This window comes from Loxodonta africana, chromosome 3 (genome assembly GCF_030014295.1).
Source record: "Loxodonta africana isolate mLoxAfr1 chromosome 3, mLoxAfr1.hap2, whole genome shotgun sequence".
Classification (NCBI taxonomy): domain Eukaryota; kingdom Metazoa; phylum Chordata; class Mammalia; order Proboscidea; family Elephantidae; genus Loxodonta; species Loxodonta africana.
Window position 1 is genome coordinate 22,853,929 of NC_087344.1, and position 23,995 is coordinate 22,877,923.

Genomic DNA, 23,995 nt, shown 5'->3' on the forward strand with positions numbered 1-23,995 from the left:
GGTATACTATAGAACAAAGTATCCAAAGACTTAAAGAAATTGGGATGTTAGAATGGATTTATCATGTTAGACCCACAGACCCACACATGGAGTACCCAGAAGACATACCTTTTACCACAACAGTGAGGAACAAATTTGTGAAGGAAACTCCAGCATCCTTGAAGACTGCTGTGATCACCACTTTATGTAAGTCAGATTTGACAATGGGAATTGCCCTAACTGAATTAAGACACCTAACTACAATGGGGCTGACTTGAACCCATGGCGGTAGGGGTCAACTGGCAGCACTCAGTCAACAAAGGCAAGGTGGGCAAGGTTACCATAATGGAGAGTGGAGTCAAAGCAGTAATCAGAATAGTGTGACCTGTATGGACTTACGGCTTTGGCAACTTAGTCATGGTATCCCTAGGAGTGAAACAGATAGGAAACCTACTAAATATTTTCTTCATCTGTACAAGCTGAATAATTCTAGGTCAAGTGAACAGCAGTGTCATGGACTGAATTGTGTCCCCAAAAACTGTGTCAACTTGGCTAGGTGACAATTCCCAGTATGGTATGATTGTCTACTGTTTTGTCATCTGATTTCGTTTTCCTATGTGTGATAAATCCAATCACTGATATGAGATGGATTAGTGGCAGTTATATTGATGAGATTTACGAGGTTAGATAGTGTCTTAAGCAAATCTCTTTTGAAATATGAGAGAGCAGAGAGACATGAGGACCTCATACCACCAAGAAAGCAGTGCTGGGAGCAGAGCACATCCTTTGGACCTGAGGTTGTTGTGCTGAGATGCTCCCAGACCAAGAGAAGACTGATGACAAGGACCTTCCTCCAGAGCTGACAGAAAGCCTTCCCCTGGAGCCGACACCCTGAATTTGGACTTCTAGCCTACTAGACCGTGAGAAGATAAATTTCTCTTTGTTAAGGTCATCCACTTGTGGTATTTCCAAGACAGTCATCTAGTGCTTCCATAACAGAAGTACCACAAATGGATGGCCTTAACAAAGAGAAATTTATCTTCTCACAGTGTGGTAGGCTAGAAGTCTAAATTCAGGGCGTCAGCTCCAGAGGAAGGCTTTCTGTCTCTGTTGGCTCTCGGGGAAGGTCTTTCTCATCAATCTTCCCCTGGACCAGGAGCTTTTCTGCGCAGGAACCCTGGGTCTAAAAGACGCACTCTACTCCCGGTGTTCCTTTCTTGGTGGTATGAGGTCCCCAACTCTGCTTGCTTTCCTTTCATCTCTTGAGAGATAAAAGGTGATCCAGGCCACACCCTAGGGAAACTCCCTTTACCTTGGATCGAGGTGGTGACCTGAGTAAGGGTGGTGTTACAATCCCACCCTAATCTTCTCAACATAAAATTACAATCACAAAATGAAGGACAACCACAGAACACTAGGAATCATGCCCTAACCAAGTTGATATGCACATTTTTGGGGGGACATAATTTAATCCATGACAATGACGAACACAAGCAAACGTGAATTGCCAGAATAGAGCCACGGCCCTTCAATCAATTCCCAGAGTTGAACAAGTTTGAAGATCCACAGCCCCTTGAACGAAGGGGAGGCCAGGTCCCCTTGAAGGACTCCAATACACTGCCAAAAACTTATACTGTTAATCTTTCTCCCAGCCTTCCCTAAAGATCTATGGCCTTTTACGAGAAAGACTGCTCACTGGGGAAAAAGAATTAATCACACTTTTTAGGGATTTCCAGATACTGGATCTGAACTGACATTAATTCCAGGAAACCCAAAACATCACTGTTGCACACCAGTCAGAGTGGGTGCATATGGAGTTCAGGTTATTAATGGAGCCTTAGCTCATGTCCATCTCATAGTAGGTCCAGTGGGTACCCAAGCCTATCCTGTAGTGATTTCCCCAATTCCAGAATGCATAATTGGAATAGATATACTCGGCAACTAGCAGAATCCCCTATACTGGATCCCTGACATGTGGTGTAAGGGCTACTATGGCCGAGAAAGCCAAGTGGAAGCCACGAGAACTGTCCCTACCTCGAAAAATAGTAAACCACAAGCAATACTGCATTCCTGGATGGATGCAGAGACTACCGCAACCATCAAGGACCTGAAGGATGCAGGGGGTGGTGATTCCTACCATATGCCCATTCAGCTTGACTATCTGGCCTGTGCAAAAAACAGATGGATCCTAGAGAATGACAGCAGATTATTGAAAACTTAACCAGGTGGTGACTCCAACTGCAGCTGCTGTTAGAGACATAGTTTCATTGCTTGAGCAAATTAATACATATCTGGTACCTGGTATGCAGCTGCTGATCTGGCTAATGCCTTTTTCTCCACACCTGTTTTGAAGGACCACCAGAAGCAGTTTGCCTTCAGCTCACAATACACCTTCAGCATCCTACCTTATGGATATATCTATTCTCCAGGACTATGTCATAATTAACTCTGCTGGGACCTCGATCACCTTTCCATTTCACAAGACATCACACTGGTCCATTACATTGACGACATGCTGACTGGACCTAGTATGGAAGAAGTATCAATAACTCTGGACTTATTAGTAAAACATATGCATGCTACAGGGTGGGAAATTAATCTCACAAAAACTCAGGCACCTTCCACCTCAGTGAAATTTCTAGGGGTCCAGTGGTGTACGGCATGTCAAGATATTCCTTCTAAAGTGAAGGATAAGTTATTTCATCTGGCCGCTCCCAAAACTAAAAAGGAGGTGCAACACCTACTGGGCCTCTTTGAATTTGGAGGAAACACATTCCTCATGTGGCTGTACTACACCAGCCTGCTTATCAAGTGACTCGAAAAGTTGCTAGTTTTGACTGGGGCCAGAACAAGAGAAGGCTCTGTAACAGATTCAGGATGCCGTGCAAGCTGCTCTGCTCCTAGAGCCATATGATCCAGCTGATCCAATGGTGCTTGACGTGTCAGTGGCAGATAGAGCTGCCGTTTAGAGTCTTTTGCAGGCCCCTATTGGTGAATCATAGCACAGACCCTTTAGATTCTGGAGCAAAGCCCTGTCATCTACTACAGATAAATATTCTCCTTCTGAAAACAGCTTTTGACTTGTTACTGGGCCTTAGTAGAGACTGAACACTTAACCATGGGCCACCAAGATACCATGCGGCCTGATCTGCCTGTCATAAACTGGGTGTTGTCTGACCCACAAAGCAATAAAGTTGGACAGGCACCACAGCACTCCATCATTAAATGGAAGTGGTACATACGAGATCAGGCCTGAGCAGGACCTAAAAGCACAAGTTTCATGAGGAAGTAGCCTGAATGCCCATGGTCTCCACTCCTGTCACACTATCTGCCCTCTCCCAGTCTGCACCTATGGCTTCATGAGTTGCTTATGATCGTGACTGAGGAAGAGAAAACTCATTTTACAGATGGTTCTGCATGATGTAGAGGCACCACTTGAAACTGGACAGTGGAAACACTTCAGCCTCTTTCTGGGACCGCCCTTAAGGACAGTGGTGAAGGGAAATCCTCCCAATAGGCAGAACTTCAAGCAGTGCACCTGGGTGTTCACTTTGCTTGGAAGTAAAAGTGGCCAGATGTGTAAATGTATACCAATTCATGGGCTGCAGCCAATGGTTTCACTGGATGGTCAGGGACTTGGAAGGAACATGGTTGTAAAACTGGAGACGAGGTATGCGGAAGAGGTATATGTATACACCTCTCTGGACCAAAGAAGTGAAGATATTTGCCTTCCATACGAATGCTCACCAAAAGGTGACCTCAGCAGAGGATGATTTTAATAATCAAGTAGACAGGATAATGCATTCTACGGAAACCAGTCATGCTCTTCCCCCAGCCACTCCCATCACTGCTCAAAGGGCTAATGAACAATGTGGCCATGGCGGCAAGGATGAAGCTTATGCATGGGCTCAGCAACATGGACTTCTACTCACCAAGGCTGACTCAACTTCACCCACTTCTGAATATTCAATCTGCCAGTAGCAGAGACCAACACTGAGTCCCCAGTATGGCACTATCCCTTGAGGTGATTAGCCAGCAACCTGATGGCAAGTTGATTACATTAGATCGCTTCCATCTTGGAAACCACTTCCATTTTGTTCTTAGTGGATTAGACACTTACTCTGGATGTGGTTTTGCGTTCCCTACACGCAATGCTTCTGCCAAAACTACCATCCATGGACTTACAGAATGCCTTATCATGGTATCCCACAGCATTGCCTCGGATCAAGAGACTCACTTCATAGCAAATGAAGTGGAGCAATGGGCCCATGTTCATGCAATTCAACTGGTCTTACAGTGTAGTTCCCCATAATCCTGAAGCAGCTAGCTTGACAGAACAATAGAATGGCCTTTGAAAGACACAATTATGGAGCCAGCTAGGTGGCAATACCTTGCAGGATTGGGGCAATGTTCTCCAGGAGGCTGTATATGCTCTAAATTAGTGTCCAGTGTATGGTGCTGTTTCTCCCACGGCCAGGATTCATGGGTGCAGGAATCAAGGAGTGGAAATGGGTGTGACACCACTATTACCCCTCTTCACTCATTCACAAAATTTCTGCTTCCTGTCCCCGCAACCCTATGCTCTGCGAGATTAGAGGTCTTAGTCAAAAGGGGGAATGTTCCCACACCTGGTGACAAATCACTGATTCCACTGAACTGGAAACTGAAAAATGCCACCAGGCCAAACTGAGCTCCTTATGTCTCTGGATCAATAGGCAAAGAAGGAAGTTACCATAATGGCTGATGTGTTTGATCCTAATTACCTAGAGGAAATTGGATTGGTATTACTAAATATAGGTAAAAAAGAGTATGTCTGGAATACAAGCGATCCCATCGGGCCCTTCTTAGTACTACTATGCCCTGTGATTAAAGTCAATGAAAAACTACAGCAACACTTTTCCAAAATGACTACTAATGACCCAAAACCTTCAGGAATGAAGGTTTGGGTCATCTAACCAGGCAAAGAATGACAACCAGCTGAGGTGCTTGCTGAGGGTAAAGGAATACCGAATGTCTGGTGGAAGAAGGCAGTTCTAAATACCAGCTACAATCACGTGAGCAGTTGCATAAACAAGGACTGTATTGTTATGAGTATTCCTTTTTTGCATGTGTTCACCAAATATTTCAGTTTTCTTCACTTATAAAATATAAGATGTAAACAGGGCTAGTGCATTTTCGGTTGTACCAGGCATTAGTTGTATCACATTAAGTTCAAGTATGATTTAATAATTTCTATTATTTAGAGATTATGTGTGTTTTAATGAGATGCGTAGAGGTGCCAAGTTAACGAGGGGTAGACTGTGATGGTTAAGGTTGTGTGTCAACCTGCTGGGGCCATGATGCTCAGTGGTTTGGCAGTTATGTAATGATGTAATCACCTCCATGATATCTGATATAATGTAATCTCCTCCACGGTGAGATATCTCATGAGAAGCTAATCGGTTGAAACGGACTTTCCTTGGAGATATGGCATGCATCCAATGTATACTGACTTATAGTGATCCCATGTACAACAGAACGAAACACTGCCAGGTGCTACGCCATCCTCACAATTGTTGTTATGCTTGAGCCCATTGTTGCAGCCACTGTGAAAATCCATCTCGTTGAGAATCTTCCTCTTTTTTGTTGCTGACCATATACTTTACAAAGCATGATGTACTTTCTCCAGGGACTGATCTGTCCTGATAACATGCCCAAAGTACGTGAGACTTAGTCTTGCAATCCTTGCTTCTAAAAAGCATTCTGGTTGTACTTCATCCAAGACAGATTTGTTCATTTTTCTGGCAGTCCATGGTATATTCAGGACTCTTCACCCACACAGTTCAAAGGCACCAATTCTCCTTTGGTCTTATTTATCACCCAGCTTTTGCACGCATATAAGTCTTCTGAAAATACAATGGCTTGCATCAGGCACACCGTAGTCTTCAAGGTGACATATTTGACATATTTTCTTTTCAACACTTTGCATCGTTTGATTTCTTGACTGCCGCTTCCATGGGAATTGCTTGTGGATCCAAGTAAAATGAAATCCTGGACAACTTCCATGTTTTCGCTGCTTATCATGATGTGGCTTACTGGTCCAACTGTGAGGATTTTTGTTTTCTTTATGTTGAGGTGTAATGCACACTGAAGGCTGTGGTCTTTAATCTTCATCAGTAAGTGCTTCAACTCCTCTTCACTTTCAGGCAAGCAAGATTGTGTCATCTGCATAATGCAGGTTGTTAATGAGTATTCCTCCAATCCTGATGCAGCGTTCTTCATCATATAGTCCAGCTTCTCGGATTATGTGGTCAGCATACAGACTGAATACGTATGGTGAAAGGATACAACGCTGACACAGACCTTTCCTGACTTTAAACCATGCAGTATCCCCTGTTCTATTCGAATGACCGTCTCATGATCTATGTACAGGTTCCTTATGAGCACAATTAGGTGTTCTGCAATTCTCATTCTTCTAAATGTAATCCATGATTTATTATGATCTACACAGTCAAATGCCTTTGCATAGTCAATAAAACACAGGTAAACATCTTTCTGGTGTTCTCTGCTTTCAGCCAGGATCCATCTGACATCAGCAGTGGTATCCCTTGTTCCACATCCTCTTCTGAATCTGGCTTGAAATTCTGGCAGCTCTTTGTCGATGCACTGCTGCAGCCACTTTTAAATTATCTTCAGCAAAACTGAACTTGCATGTGATATAATGGTATTGTTCAATAATTTCCGCATTCGACTGGATCATCTCTCTTTGGAACAGACATAAACATGGATCTCTTCCAGTCCGTTTTCCAGGTAGCTAGCTTCCAAATTTCTTGGCATAGATGAGTGAGTACTTCCAATGCTCCTGCATTCATTTGTTGAAACTTCTCAATTGGTAATGTGTCAACTCCTGGAACCTTGTTTTTTGCCAGTGCCTTCAGTGCAGCTTGGACTTCTTCCTTCAGTACCATCAGTCTACATCATATGCTATCTCCTGAAATGGTTGAACACTGACCAATTCTTTCTGGTACAGTGACTATGTATTCCTTCCATTCATATTAGCCCAAGAGACAGAAAGGGCCACATAAACCAGAGCCTCCATCAGCCTGAGGCCAGAACTAGATGGTGCCTGGCTACCACCAATGACCACCCCAGTGGGGAACACAATGGAGAGTTCCTGATGGAGCAGGAGAAAAGTAAGGATGCAGAACTCAATGACCAGATTTAATCGTCTGACTGAGACTGGAGGGACCCCAGAAGACATGACCCCAGGACTCTCTGTTAGCCCAAAACTAAAACCATTCCTGAAGCCAACTCTTTCAAAGATTAGACTGGACTATAAGCCATAAAATGATTCTCGTTAAGACTGTGCTTCTTAACTCAAGTAGATACATGAGACTAAATACGCAGCTCCTGTCCGGAGGCAAGATGAGAAGGCAGACGCGAACAGGAGCTGGCTGAATGACACTGGAAAACTGGGGTGGAAAGGCGGGGTGTGCTGTTGCATTATAGGGAGAACAACTAGGGTCACATAATAATGTGTGTATAAATTTTTGTATGAGAAACTGACTTGAACTGTAAACTTTCACTTAAAGCACAATTTAAAAAAAAAGAATGAAACCTCCAGAACCTGATGACTTCACTGCACAGCTCTACCAAACATTTAAAGAATTCACAGCAACTCTTTTCAAACTCCTCCAAAAATAGATGAAGGAACACTTTCTAACTCATTCTATCAGACAAACATTACTCTGATACAAAAGGCAGATACAGATGTGGCCAGAAAAGAAAATGACAAAGCAATGTAACCCAGGAATATAGGCAAAAAAATCCTTACCAAAATACTAGGAAACCTAATATCAATATCCCAGAACGCAAGGATGCTTAAATATTAGAAAATCAATGTAATACACCCCACCAGTAACACGAAGGAAAACACATAATATCTCAAGTGATAAAAAAGAAGTATTTCATAAAATCCAACACCCTTTAATGATAAAAACACTCAAGATACTAGGAAACAAATGGAAATTTTTTAACATGACAATAGGGATTCATGAAATCCATAGCTAATCTCATATTCACTGGTGAAAGAATGAAAGCTTTCCCCTAAGATCAAGACAGACATGCCTCTCTTCACCAATGCTAGTTGCAGCCAGAGAAATCATGCATGAAAAAGAAATGGCACCCAAAACTATTTTAAGATGACGCAATCATACAGAATGAAAGTCCCAAAAAATACAAAAGAAAGCTATTAGACCTAATAATGGATTTCAGCAAAGTTGTAGAATACAATATTAACATGTAAAAATCAGTTCCATTCATTCATCAAAGCACTATAACAAGAAAGTGAAGAGACAAACAAAAAACTGGAAGCCATATACTAATGGTTTAGTATCCAGCACTTGAATACACATTTCACCAAAAAAGAAATTCAAATGGCCAACAAGGACATGAAAAGATGTTCAACATCATTAGTAATTTGGAAAATGCAAATCAAAACCACAATGGGGTATCGCTTCCCACCCATTAAGATGGTTACCAAGGAAAAAACAGGTATTGGCAAAGATGGGGGAAAACTGGAACCTTCTTCCATTGCTGGTGGGGTTGTAAAATGGTACAGTGGCTGTGGAAAGCAATGTAGTGGTTCCTGAAAGAGTTAAAACATAGAATTTCTACATGATCCCGCAATTTCACTCCTGGGCATATACCCAATAGAACTAAAAGCAGAAACACAAAGAGATACTTGTACAAAGATATTCACTGTGGCTCTATCCACAAGAGCCAAAAGGTGTAAACAGGGTAATTGTCCAACAACAGATGAATGAATAAAGAAAACGTAGTACATATGTACGTAAATACAATGGAATACTACTAAGCCATAAAGAGAAACGAAGTACCGATACATGCTACAATCATGGATGAACCTTGAAAACGTGTTAAGAAAAATAAATCAGTCACAAAAGGACAGATATTGTATGATCCCACTTAAACGAAATATCTAGGAAAGTCAAGTGTATAGATATCAGAGTTTATTACTGGTTACTTTGGGCAGGTAGTAGGGAGTGGGAAATAAAGAAAAAACGATTAGGAGACACTGAGTTTCTGTTAAGGGTGAAGCGAAAATTCAGGACTGGTTAATGACAATGTTTGAACAACATGATGAACACGATGTCACTGAACATGTATTTAATGTATATACAGAAATGTAAAAATGGTAAATGTCTTGTTACATATGTATTTAATATGATTAAAAACAAAACAAAAACACAAAAAAGAAATCAGTTGTGTTTTTAAAAATGATTAAGCAACAATCTGAAAATAAAATTCTGAAAACAATTTCATTTAAAAGAAAGAATACCCAAGGAATAAAAACAACCAAAAAAGTGAAAGACTTTTACGTGAAAAGTATAAAACGTTGCTGAAAAAAATTAATACAGACCCAAACAAATTCACAGACAATCCATCTTCATGGATTGGAAGACTTAATACTGTTAAGATGTCAGTATTACCCAACGTGCTATATAAACAGGAATATAATCACCGTCAAAACTCCAATGCTTTTTAGGCAGAAATGGAGTAGAGGATTCTCAAATTCATATGGAATTCCAAAGGGCCCAAAGAGCCAAAACAATGAAAGAAAGAACTACTATTTGGGATGATGGACATTTCCTGCCATCAAAAATTACTACAAAGCTCCACTTACCAAAACTGTGTTACACTGGTATAAGGATGTACATATAAAATGCAACAGAATTGACAGCCAATAGACCAAATGTACGCTCAACTGATTTTCCATTACGAATGCCAAGATCAGTCAACAGCTAAAGAATCGTCTCTTCAACAAAGGTGCTGGGACAACTAGATTTCCACATGCAAAAGAATGAAGTTCAACCTTACCTCTCACCATATACAAAAAACACACGCACACAAAAAAAGCTAAAAATCAAACCGGTTGCAGTTGAGTCAATTCTAACTCATGGCAATCCCGATGTGTGTAAAGGGTAACTACACTCCATAGGGTTTTCAGGGGCTGTGATCGTTTGTGAGTAGATCACCAGGCCCTTCTTCTGAGGTACTCCTGGGTGGATGCAAACCAGCAACTTTTCAATTAGTAGCTAAGCGCCACCCAGGGAATCTACCATGTACAAAAATTACACCACAATGGATCAACGATCTAACTATAAGAACTTAAAAGCATAAAACTCACAGAAGAAAACATGGATAAATCTCCATGACCTTGAACTTAGCAGTGGACTAGCTATGACAACTAATCCACGACTGTTTGTGCCACTCAGGGCATCCACCATATGCAAAAATTACATCAAAAGGAATCAATTATCTAAATATAAGAACTAAAACAGTGGTTATTAGCTACAACAACAAAAGGACAAGCTACCAAATTAAAAAATGGGTATACCGCACTTGATCAAAATTAAAAATTTTACACATTGAAGAACATTATCAAGTGGTGAAAAGGCAACCTCCAGAATAGAAGAAAATACGTATAAATCAAAGATCTGAAGAGGACTTAATATCTAAGACATATAAGCAGCTCCTACAACTTAACAACAAAAAGATGAACCCATTTAAAAACTTAAATGGACATTTTCCCAAGGAAGATAACTGCCAAAAAGCACATAAAAAGATCCTCAACATCATTAGTCATTAGGGAAATGTAAGTCAAATCCGCAAAATGGCATTCCACTTCACAGCCCCTAGGATGGTATTATTTTTTAAAAAAAACTGAAAATGACAAGTGTTATCAAGAATGTGGGGAGGGTGAACTCATACTATCAAGAAAGCAATAACACCCTTACTCAGGTCACCTCCCTCATCCAATGTAAAGGGAGTTTCCCTGGGGTGTGGCGTGTACCACCTTTTCTCTCTGAGATGAAAGGGAAGCAAGCAGAGGGTTGGGGACCTCATACCACCAAAACAACAGTGCCGGGAGCAGAGCACGTCCTTTGGACCTGAGATCCCTGTGTGAAGAAGCTCCTAGTTCCAGGGAACATTGATGAGGAGGCTGACAGAGAGAAAGCCTTCCCCCGGAGCCGACACCTTGAATTTGGACTTTTAGCCTGCTTTACTGCGAAGAAATAAATTTTTCCTTGTTAAAACTATCCACTTGTGGTATTTCTCTTACAGCAGCACTAGATAACTAAGAATTTGGTACTGACAGAGTGGGGTGCTGCTCTACCAGGTACCTAAAATGTGGAAGCAGTTTTGAAACTATGAATGAATAGAGTTGCGACAGCAGTAGAGGACCAACAAACGCAGCAAAGAACCTGTAGCGACAGAGAAGTGGCAGCACCAGAGAACCAACAGCAGCAGAGCCAGGAGACCAGTACAAGACGTCACTGGAGCTGACCCATGGAGCAAGAGAGCTGAGTACCTGTGCGCAGGAGGCTTCCCGGCAGATTGGGGTGCCTCTGGGCACTTATCAGTAGAGCTAGGATTGCTGACCCACACAGCAAGAGAGCTGAGTGCCTGGCAGATGCGGGTGTATAGCCCGAGGGGCTCAGAGGCTAAGGAACCAGGAAGCAGAAGATGAGACAAAGAACACAAGAAGCCAGGCTGCCTCAGTCTCAAAAGGTATGGGACCTGAGAGGTTTCAAAGGGTGGACCCATGGCCTCTAGTGTTTCTAAGGATGGAGTCTCCACTCAGATTGACTAGAATGGTGCGCCTAAAGCCGAGGGAGCAGAGTTGCTGTCCCAGTGGGCCTGGAAGGCAGAGCTGAAGCTCAGAGCCGAGAGGCCTCCACTCACAATCCAGAGAATGTGGACAATACCTAGAATCTGGAGTGCAGGGCCATTATGTAAATTGTCTCAGAGAAGAGAGGAGTATTTTCAAAGTTTTGAGGGCTACTGTAATATGTTCTGTTGACTTGTCTGGTGCCTATTATGCTTTCTTTCCTTCCAGTGTCTCCCATTTGTAATGGAAATGTCTAGCTTGTGCCTGTTCTGCCACTGTACCACCGGAAGCAGATAACTTGTATTCTAGATGTCACAGATGAAGAGGAATTTTTGGATTTTGGACCTGGAGTTAATTTAAGACTTTTGCTAAGATATGATAGGCTGAATATGTTTTGCATGTTGCAAGGATGTGATTTTTTGAGGGCCAAAGGGTGGAATGTCATAGATTGAATTATGTCCCCCCAAAAATGTGTATATCAATTTGGCTGAGCCACAATTTCCAGCATTGTGTGGTTGTCCTCCATTTTGTGATTGTAATTTTATGTTAAGAGGATTAGGGTGGGATTGTAACACCCTTACTCAGGTCACCTCCCTGATCCGATGTAAAGGGAGTTTTCCTGGGGTGTGGCCTACATCACCTTTTCTCTCTCAAGAGATGAATGGGACGCAAGCAGAGAGTTGGGCACCTCATACCACCAAAAAGCAGTGCCGGGAGCAGACCATGTGCTTTGGACTTGAGATCCATGTGTGAAGAAGCTCCTAGTTCCAGGGAACATTGATGAGGAGGCCGACAGACAGAAAGCGTTCCCCCGGAGCTGACACCTTGAATTTGGACTTTTGGCCTGCTTTACTGTGAAGAAATAAATTTCTCTTTGTTAAAACCAAAAAAAAAAAAAAGGTGTGGAGAAATTAGAACCCTCATCCATTGCTAGCAGTAATGTAGAATGATACATGCGCTGTTGAAAACAATTTGGCAGTTCCTCAAGAAGATAAACACAGAATTGCCATTTACCTAGAGTTGTGAAGTGAGTCTCTGATTGGCATAAACTAGTAAGAACAAGGCTACTAACTGAAAGGTTGACAGATTACATCACCTAGAAGTGCCTCAGAAAACAGGCCTGGCGATCTACTTTCAAAAGGTAATGGCCATTGAAAACCCCACAGAGCCTTCTACTCTGAACACATATGAGGTCACCATAAATTGGAATTGACACGACAGCAACTGGTTTTTCTGTTTAGGGATGTGAAGGAGTTATCCAAGGAAATATCTGACAACAGTTTATTCTAGGAAGAGGAAGCATGCCAAACAGTTAGAATGTGCCTTAGCCAAAGTGTGCCAAATGCCAGTTTGATGGTGACAGGAGCATTGTGAGACATGGGAGGGCAATATTAGAGAAAGTTGGAAAGGTGATTAGGGTAGGTGGACATATGTTCTATGACACCTGTTGGCCATTGTAAAGCCTCTGGCTTTTGAGTGAAACACACAGCAATTTCAGGCTTTTGAATAGAAGAGGGAAGCCCTGGTGGCGTAGTGGTTAAGTGCTACAGCTGCTAACTAAGAGGTTGGCAGTTCAGATCTGCCAGGTGCTCCTTGGAAACTCTATGGGGCAGTTCTAGTCTGTCCTATAGGGTCACTATGAGTTGAAATCGACTCGACAGCAGTGGGTTTGGTTTGGAGTAGAAGAGGAAACTGATGTGACAACTCTTAAAAGATCTTGTGTAGGGGCAAATGCAGAAGCTGGCAGATTTGTGAGAAGGTTATGGCCATAATCACAAGAACCATTGAGACTGGGGGTCTTAAAAGCCTGAGTAGCCATCTAAGATGCAACACTGGACTCACCCCTTCGGGAGCAAGGGAGAATGAAGAAAACTAAAGATGCAAGGGAAAGATTAGTCCGAAGAACTAACAGACCACATCTACCACGGCCTCCACCAGACTGAGTCCAGTACAACTAGATGGTGCCTGGCTACCACCACCAACTGCTCTGACAGGGATCAAAACAGACAGTCCCAGACAGATCTGGAGGAAAACATAGAACAAAATTCTAACTCACAAAAAAAAAGATCAGATTTACTGGTCTGACAGAGACTGGAGAGGCCCTGAGAGTATGGCCCCCAGGCCCCCTTTTAACTCAGTAATGAAGTCATTCCCGAGGTTCACCCTTCAGCCAAAGATTAGACAGGCCTATAAAACAAAACAAGACTAAAGGGGCACACCAGCCCACCGGCAAGGGCTAGAAGGCAGGAGGGAACAGGAAAGCTGGTAAAAGAGAACCTGAGGTACAGAATGGAAAGTGTTGACATGCCGTGGAGTTGTTAACCAATGTCATAAAACAATATGTGTACCAACTGTTTAATGAGAAACTAGTTCTATAAACCTTCATCTAAAGTACAATAAAACAAAGAAATGTTGAGACTAGAGTGGTGGCAATAAAAGTGAGTGTGCAAGGGACGGTCCCTAGATACTTTTAAGGTAGAGTCAAAAGAACTTCCTTATGTACTAAAGGTTGGTGTTGAGAGAGGTGGCAAGCATGAATCCAAGATTTTTGCCATTCAAAGTGAAAACGTGGAGTGCCATTACCATAGATGTGAAGCCTGAAGGGAGCACACTTTATGGGAAAGAATGAAGATGTTACTTGGGGTTTGCTGAGGCTGAAATGAGGATACCACAACTAAGATATAGAAAACAAGAAACGTACTTTAAAGAATTGTTTGTAAAGGGAAAGAAGAGTCTGTACAACAGACAGTGTAAGCACAACTGGATTTCCACATGCGAAGGTATTAAGTTAGACCCCTACACATCACACCATATACAAAAATTAATTCAAAATAGATCAAACAACCTAAATTTAAGAGGTGAGACCATAAAAGCACTCTTCACAATAGTCCCAAATGGAAATTTCCCAAATACTGTCAAAAAATAGAATTGTTAAATTATTACAGTATACCTAGGGCTGCTATAAAAGAAACACCATAAATGGGTGGCTTTAACAAACAGAAATTTATTTTCTCACAGTTTAGGAGGCCTGGTATCCAAATTTGGAGTGCTGGCTCTTCAGGAAGGCTTTCCCTCTCAGTCAGCTCTGGAGGAAGGTCCTTCTCTCTTCTGAGCTTCTGCTCCTGGGCAATCTTCATGTGGCTTGGCTGTCTCTTTCCCCATCTCTGCTTGCTCAATTGCTTTTTTACAGTAATCTCTTATTTCCCAAAAAGAGACTGACTCAAGACATACCCTAAACTAATCCTGCCTTATCACTATAACAAAGAAAACGCATTCCCAATGAGCTTATAACCACAGGCATAGAGGTTAGGATTTATAACACATAATTTTGGGGACACAATTCAATCCATGACAATGGGCGCATCGATGTAGACAGTGAAAAGTTCAACTGTGTTCCAGAAAAGCAGGTGAAAAACAAGGATATCCAGTATTCCATTTCTAACAAACCTTATCCTAGAGATTTTAACCAGTACATTCCCTTCAAAAAAAAAAAAGGATTAAGCATTTTAAAGGGAAAAAACCACAGCCTGTTCAATTTTATAGCGTAAATAAATAACATACATACACAACCCCAAAAGAACACACAGATGATTCTAGAACTCAGAAATTTAAGCATGTTTTTCAGGTTGGAAAATATCAATGTAAGGTTTATTTTACATATTTATATACACTAGTTCAAAGCAGTTGAAAAATTAAACTCGAATGGAAAACACAGGAGGCAGACCAAGATGGTGAAGTGAGTGGATGCTCCCATTTACTCCCCCAGCAATTAACTCACTAAACAATAAATCAAACTAAGCACAGCCTGAGATCTCAGAACTCCGAACAGAAGCTGAGGAACTGGAGAGTCAGGGTGAGTCCAAAAGTAGGGGAGAAGAGGATGGAGATTGCCAAAGAAGCCAGGAGATCCTACCAGCTAACAACAGGAATACTCGTTCACTGCAGCCATGTTGGGATGGGGATGGGTAATACCCCAAAAAGGGAACACAGAAAAGGAGCTAATCTGAGGAAGCTCTAGCCCAAGTTTTTAAGCGGCACAAATTGGCCATGGTATTTTGCAGCCCATACTGATCTCAAATAAAAGAGACTTTAAATCAAAATGTATTAAAAGAGATAAAGATGGACATTACACAATGAAAGCGTCAATTCAGCAAGAAAACATAACAACATAGGTACCTAATAGCAACGCACCAAAATATACGAAACAAATTCTGAGTAATATGAAAGGAGAAATAGACAACTCCATAATAACTGTAGGGAACTTCAACACACCATGTTCAATTATAGACACTTAAAATACCTAAAAAGAATATCACTAAGGACACTGAGACCTTAAATAAAACCATCAGCCAAGTGGATCTAATGGACATATTAGAACAATACACATCCTTCTCCAACGCACATAGATCTTTTCCAGAACAGACCATACGTTAGGACACAAGACAAGTCTCAACAAATTTAAAAAGACTGAAATCGCACAAAGCATCTTCTCTGATCACAACAATATGAAGCTGATATTCAACAACAGGATAAATAAGGAAAAAAGAATAAATACATGGAAATTAAATAACACACTACTAAAACAAATTGGAACGTGGAGTCTATGAAGTATGAATCCAAGAAGATTAGAAATCGTCAAAAATAAAATGGAACACATAAACATCAATATCCTAGGCTGAAACAGACTGATATTGGCCATGTTGAATCGGATAATCATATGGGTCTACTATGCTGGGAATGACCAAAGAGGAATGGCATTGCATTCATCGTCAAAAACATCATTTCATGATCTATCCCAAGGTACAACAGATGGGACAATATCCATAAGCCTACAGGGAAGAACAGTTAATATGACTATCGTTCAAATCTGAACATCACCCATTAAGGCCAAAGATGAAGAAATTTAAGATTTTTACCAACTTCTGCAGTCTGAAATTGGTCGAACATGCAATCAGGACGTGTTGATAATTACTGGTGATTTGAAATGTGAAAGCTGGAAACAAAGAAGGATCGGAAGTCGGAAAATACTGCCTTGGTGATAGAAACGATGCTGGAGATCACATGAGAGAATTTTGCAAGACCAATAACTTCTTCACTGCAAACACATTTTTCAACAACATAAACGGTGACCATACACGTGGACATTGCCAGGTGGAATACACAGGAATCAAATCTGGCTACATCTGTAGAAAAGAGACGATGGAAAGGCTTAATATCATCAGTCAGAACAAGGCCAGAGACCAACTGCAGAATAGACCATCAACTGCTCATATGCAAATTCAAGTTGAAACTGAAGAAAATTAAAAGAAGTCCACAAGTACCAAAATACGGCCATGACTATATCCCACCTGAATTTGAAGACCATGTCAAGAACGCATTTGACACGTTGAACACTAATGACCAAATACCAGACAAGTTGTGAAATGACATAAAGGACATCATACACGAAGAAAGCAAAGGGTCACTGAAAAGGCAGGAATGAATAGACCAAAATGAATGACAGAAGAGATTCTGAAACTTGCTATTGAAGTAGAGTAGCTAAACTGAATGGAAGAAACAATGAAGTAAAAGAGCTGAACAGAAGATTTCAAAAGGTGGCTTAAGAAGACAAAGCAAAGTACTATAATGAAATGTGCAAAGACCTGGAGTTAGAAAACCAAAGGGGAACAAAACACTCAGTATTTCTCAAGCTGAAAGAAGTGAAGAAATAATTTAAGCCTCGAGTTACAATTTTGATGGATACTATGGGGAAAATATTGAATAAAGCAGGAAGCATCAAAAGAAGATGGAAGAATACATGGAGACACTATGCCAAAAAGTACTGGGCGGCATTCAACCATTTCAGGAGGTAGCATATGATCAAGAACCGGATGGTACTGAAGGAAGATGTCCAAGGTGCACTGAAGGCATTGTCAAAAATATGGCTCCAAGAATTGATGGAATACCAATTGAAATGTATCAACAGATACAGTGCTGGAGGTGCTCACTCATCTATGCCAAGAAATTTGGAAGACAGCTACCTGGCCAACTGACCAGAAGAGATCTGTATTTGCGTCCATTCTAAAGAAAGGTAATCCAACAAAATGCAAAAATTATCGAATAATGTCATTAATATCATACACAAGTAAAATTTTGCCAAAGATAATTCAAAAACGGTTCCAGCAAAACACTGACAGGGAACTGCCAGAAATTCAAGCCGGATTCAAAAGGGAACATGGAACAAGGGATATCATTGCTGAAGTCAGATGGATCTTGGTTAAAAGCAGAGAATATGAGAAACCTGTTCACTTGTGTTTTATTAACTATGCAAACGCATTTGACTGTGTAGATCAGAACAAATTACGGAAAATACTACAGAGAATGGGAATTTCAGAATAGCTCATTGTGCTCAGGAGGAACCTGTACACAGAATAAGAGGCAGTCGTTCGAAAAGAACAATGGGATACTGCATGGTTTAAAATCAGGAAAGGTGTGTGTCAGGGTTGTATCCTTTCACCATACTTATTCAATCTGTATGCTGAGCAAGTTAAGTCAAGAAGATGGACTATGTGAAGAATGTGGCATCAGGACTGGTGAACATTAACAACCTGCATTATGTAGATAACACAACCTTGCTTGCTGAAAGTCAAGAGGACTTGAAACACTTACTGATGAAGGTCAGTGAATACAGCCTTCAGTATGGATTACACCTCAACATAAAAACAAACATCCTCACAACTGTACCAATAAGCAACATCATGAGAAAACAATGACGTTACCAACAATTTCATTTTACTTGGATCCACGATTCATGCCCACGAAAGGAGCAGTTAAGAAATCAAACGACATATTGCATTGAGCAATTCTGCCGCAAAAGCCCTCTTTAAAGTGTTGAAAAGTAAAGATGTTACTTTGTAGACTAAGGTGTGCCTGACCCAAGCCATATTCTCAAAAGCCTCATAAGCATGTGAAAGCTAGACAATGAATAAAGAAGACAGAATAAGCAAAATGACTTTGAATTATGGTGTTGGCAAAGACTCGGCTGCCAGAAAAACGAACAAGTCCATTTTGGAAGAAGTACAGTCAGAGCGCACCTCTGAACAGAGAATGGTGAGACTTCATCTCATGTAGTATGGACAAGTTATCAAGATGGACCAGTTCCTGGAGAAGGATATAATCCTTATCGAGATAGAGGGTCAGTGAAAAAGACGAAGACCCTCAAAGGAATGGACTGACACAGTAGCTGCAACAATGGGCTAAAACATAGGAAGGACTGTGAGGATGGCGCAGGATCGGGCAGTGTTTCGTTCTGTTGTTCACAGGGTCGCTACGAGTCAGATCGACTAGATGACACCTAACAATAGTTACCTTCAGGTTAATGAGATCAGGCCAAGACACACTGGGAGGCTCTAAGAACACCCCAAGTGCTATTTATAATCAGGTGTTCATATTAGTGTTATTAAAACATTACATGAAAAGTTTTATGCATTCTTTGTTTATAATGTATTTTATAATAGAAAACTTAAAGCATTATTTAAAACCTGGAAAGAAATGTGATCTTCATATATTAATTTTACCTAGTAATGTGACAATCCCTTCATTTTGATTTAACTTGTATTAGATCACAAGAGCTTTGAGTCTGCAATTTTTTATGCCTAAATCTTAAAAATTTAAACTTATAAAATACAGTAAGGTTTGTAAAACAAAATACTAGAGACCATCGAAGTGTCCATCCACGATGGTGAGGCTAAAAAAACAACCACCACCAATAATAACAACAAAAATTGGTAAAATCTAAGATCCATTAAATGCAGTATTATGGAATTTTATAAAACTTTACGTTTAAGCTGTCTATGTATTGTTATGAACAAATCTCCAGAACAATCTGTGAACTGTAAAAAGCAAATATAAATTCCATACAATCTTATGTGGAACAAAATAGGAGAAATAAAAATTTCTAGTTCTAATTGCTTACGTTACATACAGAAATATTGGCAAGGTGCTTAAGATATTTTACAATAAAGCCAGCTATCTAACAATAGCTGCTGGAAAAACAAAACAGTCTAGAGGAGCCAAGAGTTTGAACAACTCTGATAAAGTATCCTTTTTAAGTTCATAACGAGATTCGAACTCTGAAGGCATTATCTATTGGAAAATACAGTAATATGCATTTACTTTTAAACGTGATATAAATCAAATGTGATACTTAATGTGTTTCTAAGGAAATCCCATTCAAATGTACAAAACCATTTAAGATGTAATCACCTAGGACCTAACTGTTATTAAACGGTCTAATGTATTTGAACAAATCATAAAAATGTAAGTCTGAGATCTCTTTTTAAATAGTGACCAGAGACATCAATCTGGACTCCCGCTTTATCTCAGTCAGCATGTTTCTAAAATGGTTGGAAGATTTAAAACATTAGGAGTTCCTATGTGACATGGTAAACGTGATACAAATTTTAAGGATTCTTCTCAAGATTTAGGTAAGCTTTAGAGTAACTTTCACATCAGTAAATAGGCATGTATCTGTGTGAGAATGTTTTAGATCTATTAAACGGAAAAATTCTTAGTAGAAACATAACAACCTGAATCCATAATTTGCCTCCAGTGGAAACTGTAACCCTGAGAAGTTAAATACAACCATCCCCCACCCTGAGCTTCTTTATCAAAAAAAAAAAACCACTCTTAGATTCTAATCTAAGACTGTGAGGAGCAGTGAAATAATTTAGGAGTTTAGTACCAGCTCTAGGCAGAATCAGGTTGGGAAGACAGGGGCCAGGATTGGGTACCATGCTTCTCACACACCTGAAAGCCTCAACCAAAACCACCACCCACTGCGGGGGGAAAAATGATGGATTTGGAGACCCTACACATGATCTAGCTGGACTCACTCTCCTGCTCATTCCTTTGGTGAGGTCATGAGCATGCCAAGCCTCACACAGGACCCACAAAGAGTCAGGGTCCTCCCCTGAATAACTCTCTCTCTCATCCTTTACTCCCTTACACTGTGTGAAAGTTGGAGCTACAGTATCAGAACTGTACAGAAAAGCCTGCAGTTCCTGGGGGAAGCCAAGAACAGTTTGCAATGATGGGACAAGGATGGCTCTGGAGGGCCTGGGGCTCAGTCTCCTCAGCCACAGCTGCTCCATCTTCAGACTCTGCTCAGGAGATTCCATCATTCAACACAGACAGTGCACCAAGACCCAGGGTGGGAGGGTAAAGCCCCAAGGTGCCAACTTGGAAGTCACAGAAGGAAGGTGATTCAGGCATTCAAGGCTAAAAAACCATAGGTGTGTGGAGACAGTGCCCTGTGACAACAGCGCTTTTTAGAATTTACACCTTGGCCTCTTCTGCCACCTTTTACATCACAGAAATACATGGAACACGGAGCACACAGTTGGTTCCCCATGATATCATATTTAGCCTCACCCCTTTATGCTAAGAATAACCCAGTTCTCAGTAGTACTCACCATTTCCTGGCTCCAGCCTCTGCGAGTCTAAGTGAAAGTCCTCTTTGAGCCCAAAAAGCCAATTAAGGCAAGAGGGATGGGAGTGACAGCTAGGCCACTATGCAGTCCAGAGGCAGATGAATAGTGTTTCGTCTACAAAGCCAATCAGCACTTGAAATCCTTACTTGCAGTTTACAGATGTGTAAGATGTCCAACATAGACCCCCAGCTGCCTAGATTGGACCAGTTCTTCCAGAGCCACACCTGGGACCTGAAATGGAAGAAAATGGGAGGTACGGTAGGGGAGACAGTGTTGAGTAAGTAGAGGTAACAGGCTCTTGGCTCCAACTCTTTCCCTGGGCAGGGCTTTCTCCCAGGCTTAAGGTATTGCTCCACCTTGAGGGTATTTACGTTCTTCATGCAGCTCTACAGTTTTCAACGTTAGGGCAAGGAAATCACAAATAGAGCAATTTCCTCATCCCAGAGCATGAAAAGCATCCACGCCTGGACAGGCATGAAAACTTGAACCTGATTTCCCCCTGGGTATCAGAGGCCCACGGTTCAGACTGTGGTTTCACCTGGGTATCTGTGCTCCCTCTAAATTCATATGAACATTTATATTTGATATCAACAAGGGTGAATTTTCAGTGAGAATGTATTTTTCCAGTTTGGTCAATGAATCCATCATGATTCCTTAATTTTTCATTATTGGCAGTTAAACTTTTTTTTTTTTTTTATAAGATGTGATCACCACTTTTCCTGTCAATTTTGCAATAAACATTTCTTTCTTCCTTATAAGATCTCCCTCCCGCCCCACTCCCCCCGTAGAGAGCTACACAGAAGCCTGATTATGTAAGATCTTGTTACCAAAAGTAAAATATATGGCTTTCACTCTACACGGGATTGATATCATGGCAATGTAGACAGGTATGCAGGCATTTCAAAGATTAAATGCCAACCCTAGGTAGGGATAACTCATAGAAACCAAATCACCTTTGAGAAACTGCAGTGAGGAAAGTGGACTCTTGAAAGTAAATCGATCTGGGTCAAGTGGTTATTAATAGGGAAAGAAAATAACAAGACTAATTCCATAATAGCAACTCCAGTGAATCACAATTCTAAACATTACAAAAATAGACTATGTTAATGACTTTGGAGTTAGCAAAGATTTCTCAAACACGACTGTAACAATGTAACAAAAATCAAACCCGCTGCCATCAGTCAATCTCAACTAATAAAGCGACCGTATAATACAGGGTAGAGCTGCCCCATAAGCTTTCCAAAGCCATAAATCTTTCCGGAAGCCGGCTGCCACATCTTTCTCCGCCCAGTGGCTGGCAGATAAGCGGCCAGCGCTTAGCACCGGGGCTCCTTAACAATTAAACTGCCGGGGGAGGAGGGGGGCATGTTTCACAGCAATCTTAACTTTTTTTATAACCACGAAAAACTTGACAAATGTCCTTGCTTGCTGAGGCACAGAAATGCAATGAAGCATGGTGCGGGGCAGACTGGAGGAGGTGGGGGCAGCACGTATACCGTCGGACTCCCTACCCTGGGTTTCACTGAGGCTTGTGACTTTGTATTTCTCACAATCTCCCAGCTTCGGGGCGATCCCACCTACCTGGCCGTCCCGACCTCGGCCGTGCAGGAGTACTGAGCCGGGGCTGTCAGAGCAGGCGCTTCGCTGCGCCGGCGGCCGAGTCTGAAGCCGCGGGAAAGAGGAGGCTCCAGGCGAAGTCCGGCTAGTAGGGCTCCCGCGGCTCTGGACCATCCAGGGAGGCCGGAAAGGCCAGGACTGGGCGGGAGCGGAGCCACTTCCTTAGAACCCCAACAAGCCTCGGTGTCCGGCGTGCTGCACCTGGTCCCGGGCCAGGCCAGAAGCCCACGGCGATGAAAAGGAACCTCACACACCAGCAGGACCTCTACGAAATAAGGCTACGGGCCGCGCACGCGCAGTTCCCCTTCTGAGCTCTGCGCCAAACGGCGCAGGAAGGGCCGGATTCCGCGTGGGGACGCAGAGGGCTCCGCCCAGTGGCTGGGACGTTCACTTTCCCTTGGACTTGGGGTCTGCCTCTTGTTTTTATTTCCTCCACACACAAAAAAAGCCTTAAGCCAGAAAAACCATTGCCATGTAGTCAATCCCGATTCACAGCGACACTATAGGACAGAGTACAACGGCCCCGTGGGGTTTCCTAAGGCTGTAATTTTTAAGGAAGCGGAGGCAAGCCGGCAAAGGAGTCGTTGAGAGAGGCGGGGAGAGCTCAACTGAGGCAGCTAGAAACCGAGAAAGACGAAGCCAGTCGAAGAGAGGCGGGTTGAACAGAACGGGAAGTGGCCTAGGGAGCCGAGACTAGGCTGAAATTGACGAGACCAGCCGAAGAGTGGCGGAGAGAGCCGAGGCCAGGCGGAGAGAGCTGAGGAGAGTTAGGAGAGGCAAAGGGAGCCGAGATCAGGCGGAGATTGCCGATCACAGCCAGGAATGGCGGAGAAAGACGAGGCTCGGGGAGAAAGCCAACCCATGCCAAGCCGAGAAGTGGCGGAGAGGGCCGGAAGGAGGCGAAGGGACCTGAGATCCGGTGGAGATTACCGAGAAAAGCCGGAGAGTGCCGGGAAGAACCGAGTCTAGCCGATTTGTGGCGGAGAGAATGCAGACTAAAGGAAGAGAGCCCCGCTGAGGCGGGGAGTGGTAGAGAAAACCAATGTCAGGTGGAGAGAGCCCAGCGGAGAAGAGGCTGAGGCGGGGGAAGGACTGAGAGCTTGGAGAGTAGGCGGAAAAGTACCAAATATCTGTATCTGCATGTTTTCTATTTTACTAACAGACCCTCTTCTGCTTCCACAACGAATTTGGTGAAAATAAATTTTGTACTCTTCTTGTAGGCAGTCGTTACCGCAAAACAAGGATTCAGGCCCCCTGC

General features: G+C 42.1%; 1 protein-coding gene across 1 annotated transcript in view; it reads right to left on the reverse strand.

The window, feature by feature from the left end:
- Nucleotides 1–23,724, reverse strand: part of LOC100677366 (zinc finger protein 14-like) — a 31,156-nt gene extending 7,432 nt beyond the window's left edge. Inside the window, exons 1-2 of the mRNA XM_064280605.1 lie at nucleotides 22,702–23,724; nucleotides 21,103–21,351 (exon numbers count right to left, since the gene is read on the reverse strand). Coding sequence (XP_064136675.1) covers nucleotides 21,103–21,105 — 3 coding nt within the window. The 5' untranslated portion in view covers nucleotides 21,106–21,351; nucleotides 22,702–23,724. The remainder of the gene's footprint in view (nucleotides 1–21,102; nucleotides 21,352–22,701) is intronic.
- Between the last annotated feature and the right edge of the window lie 271 nt (nucleotides 23,725–23,995).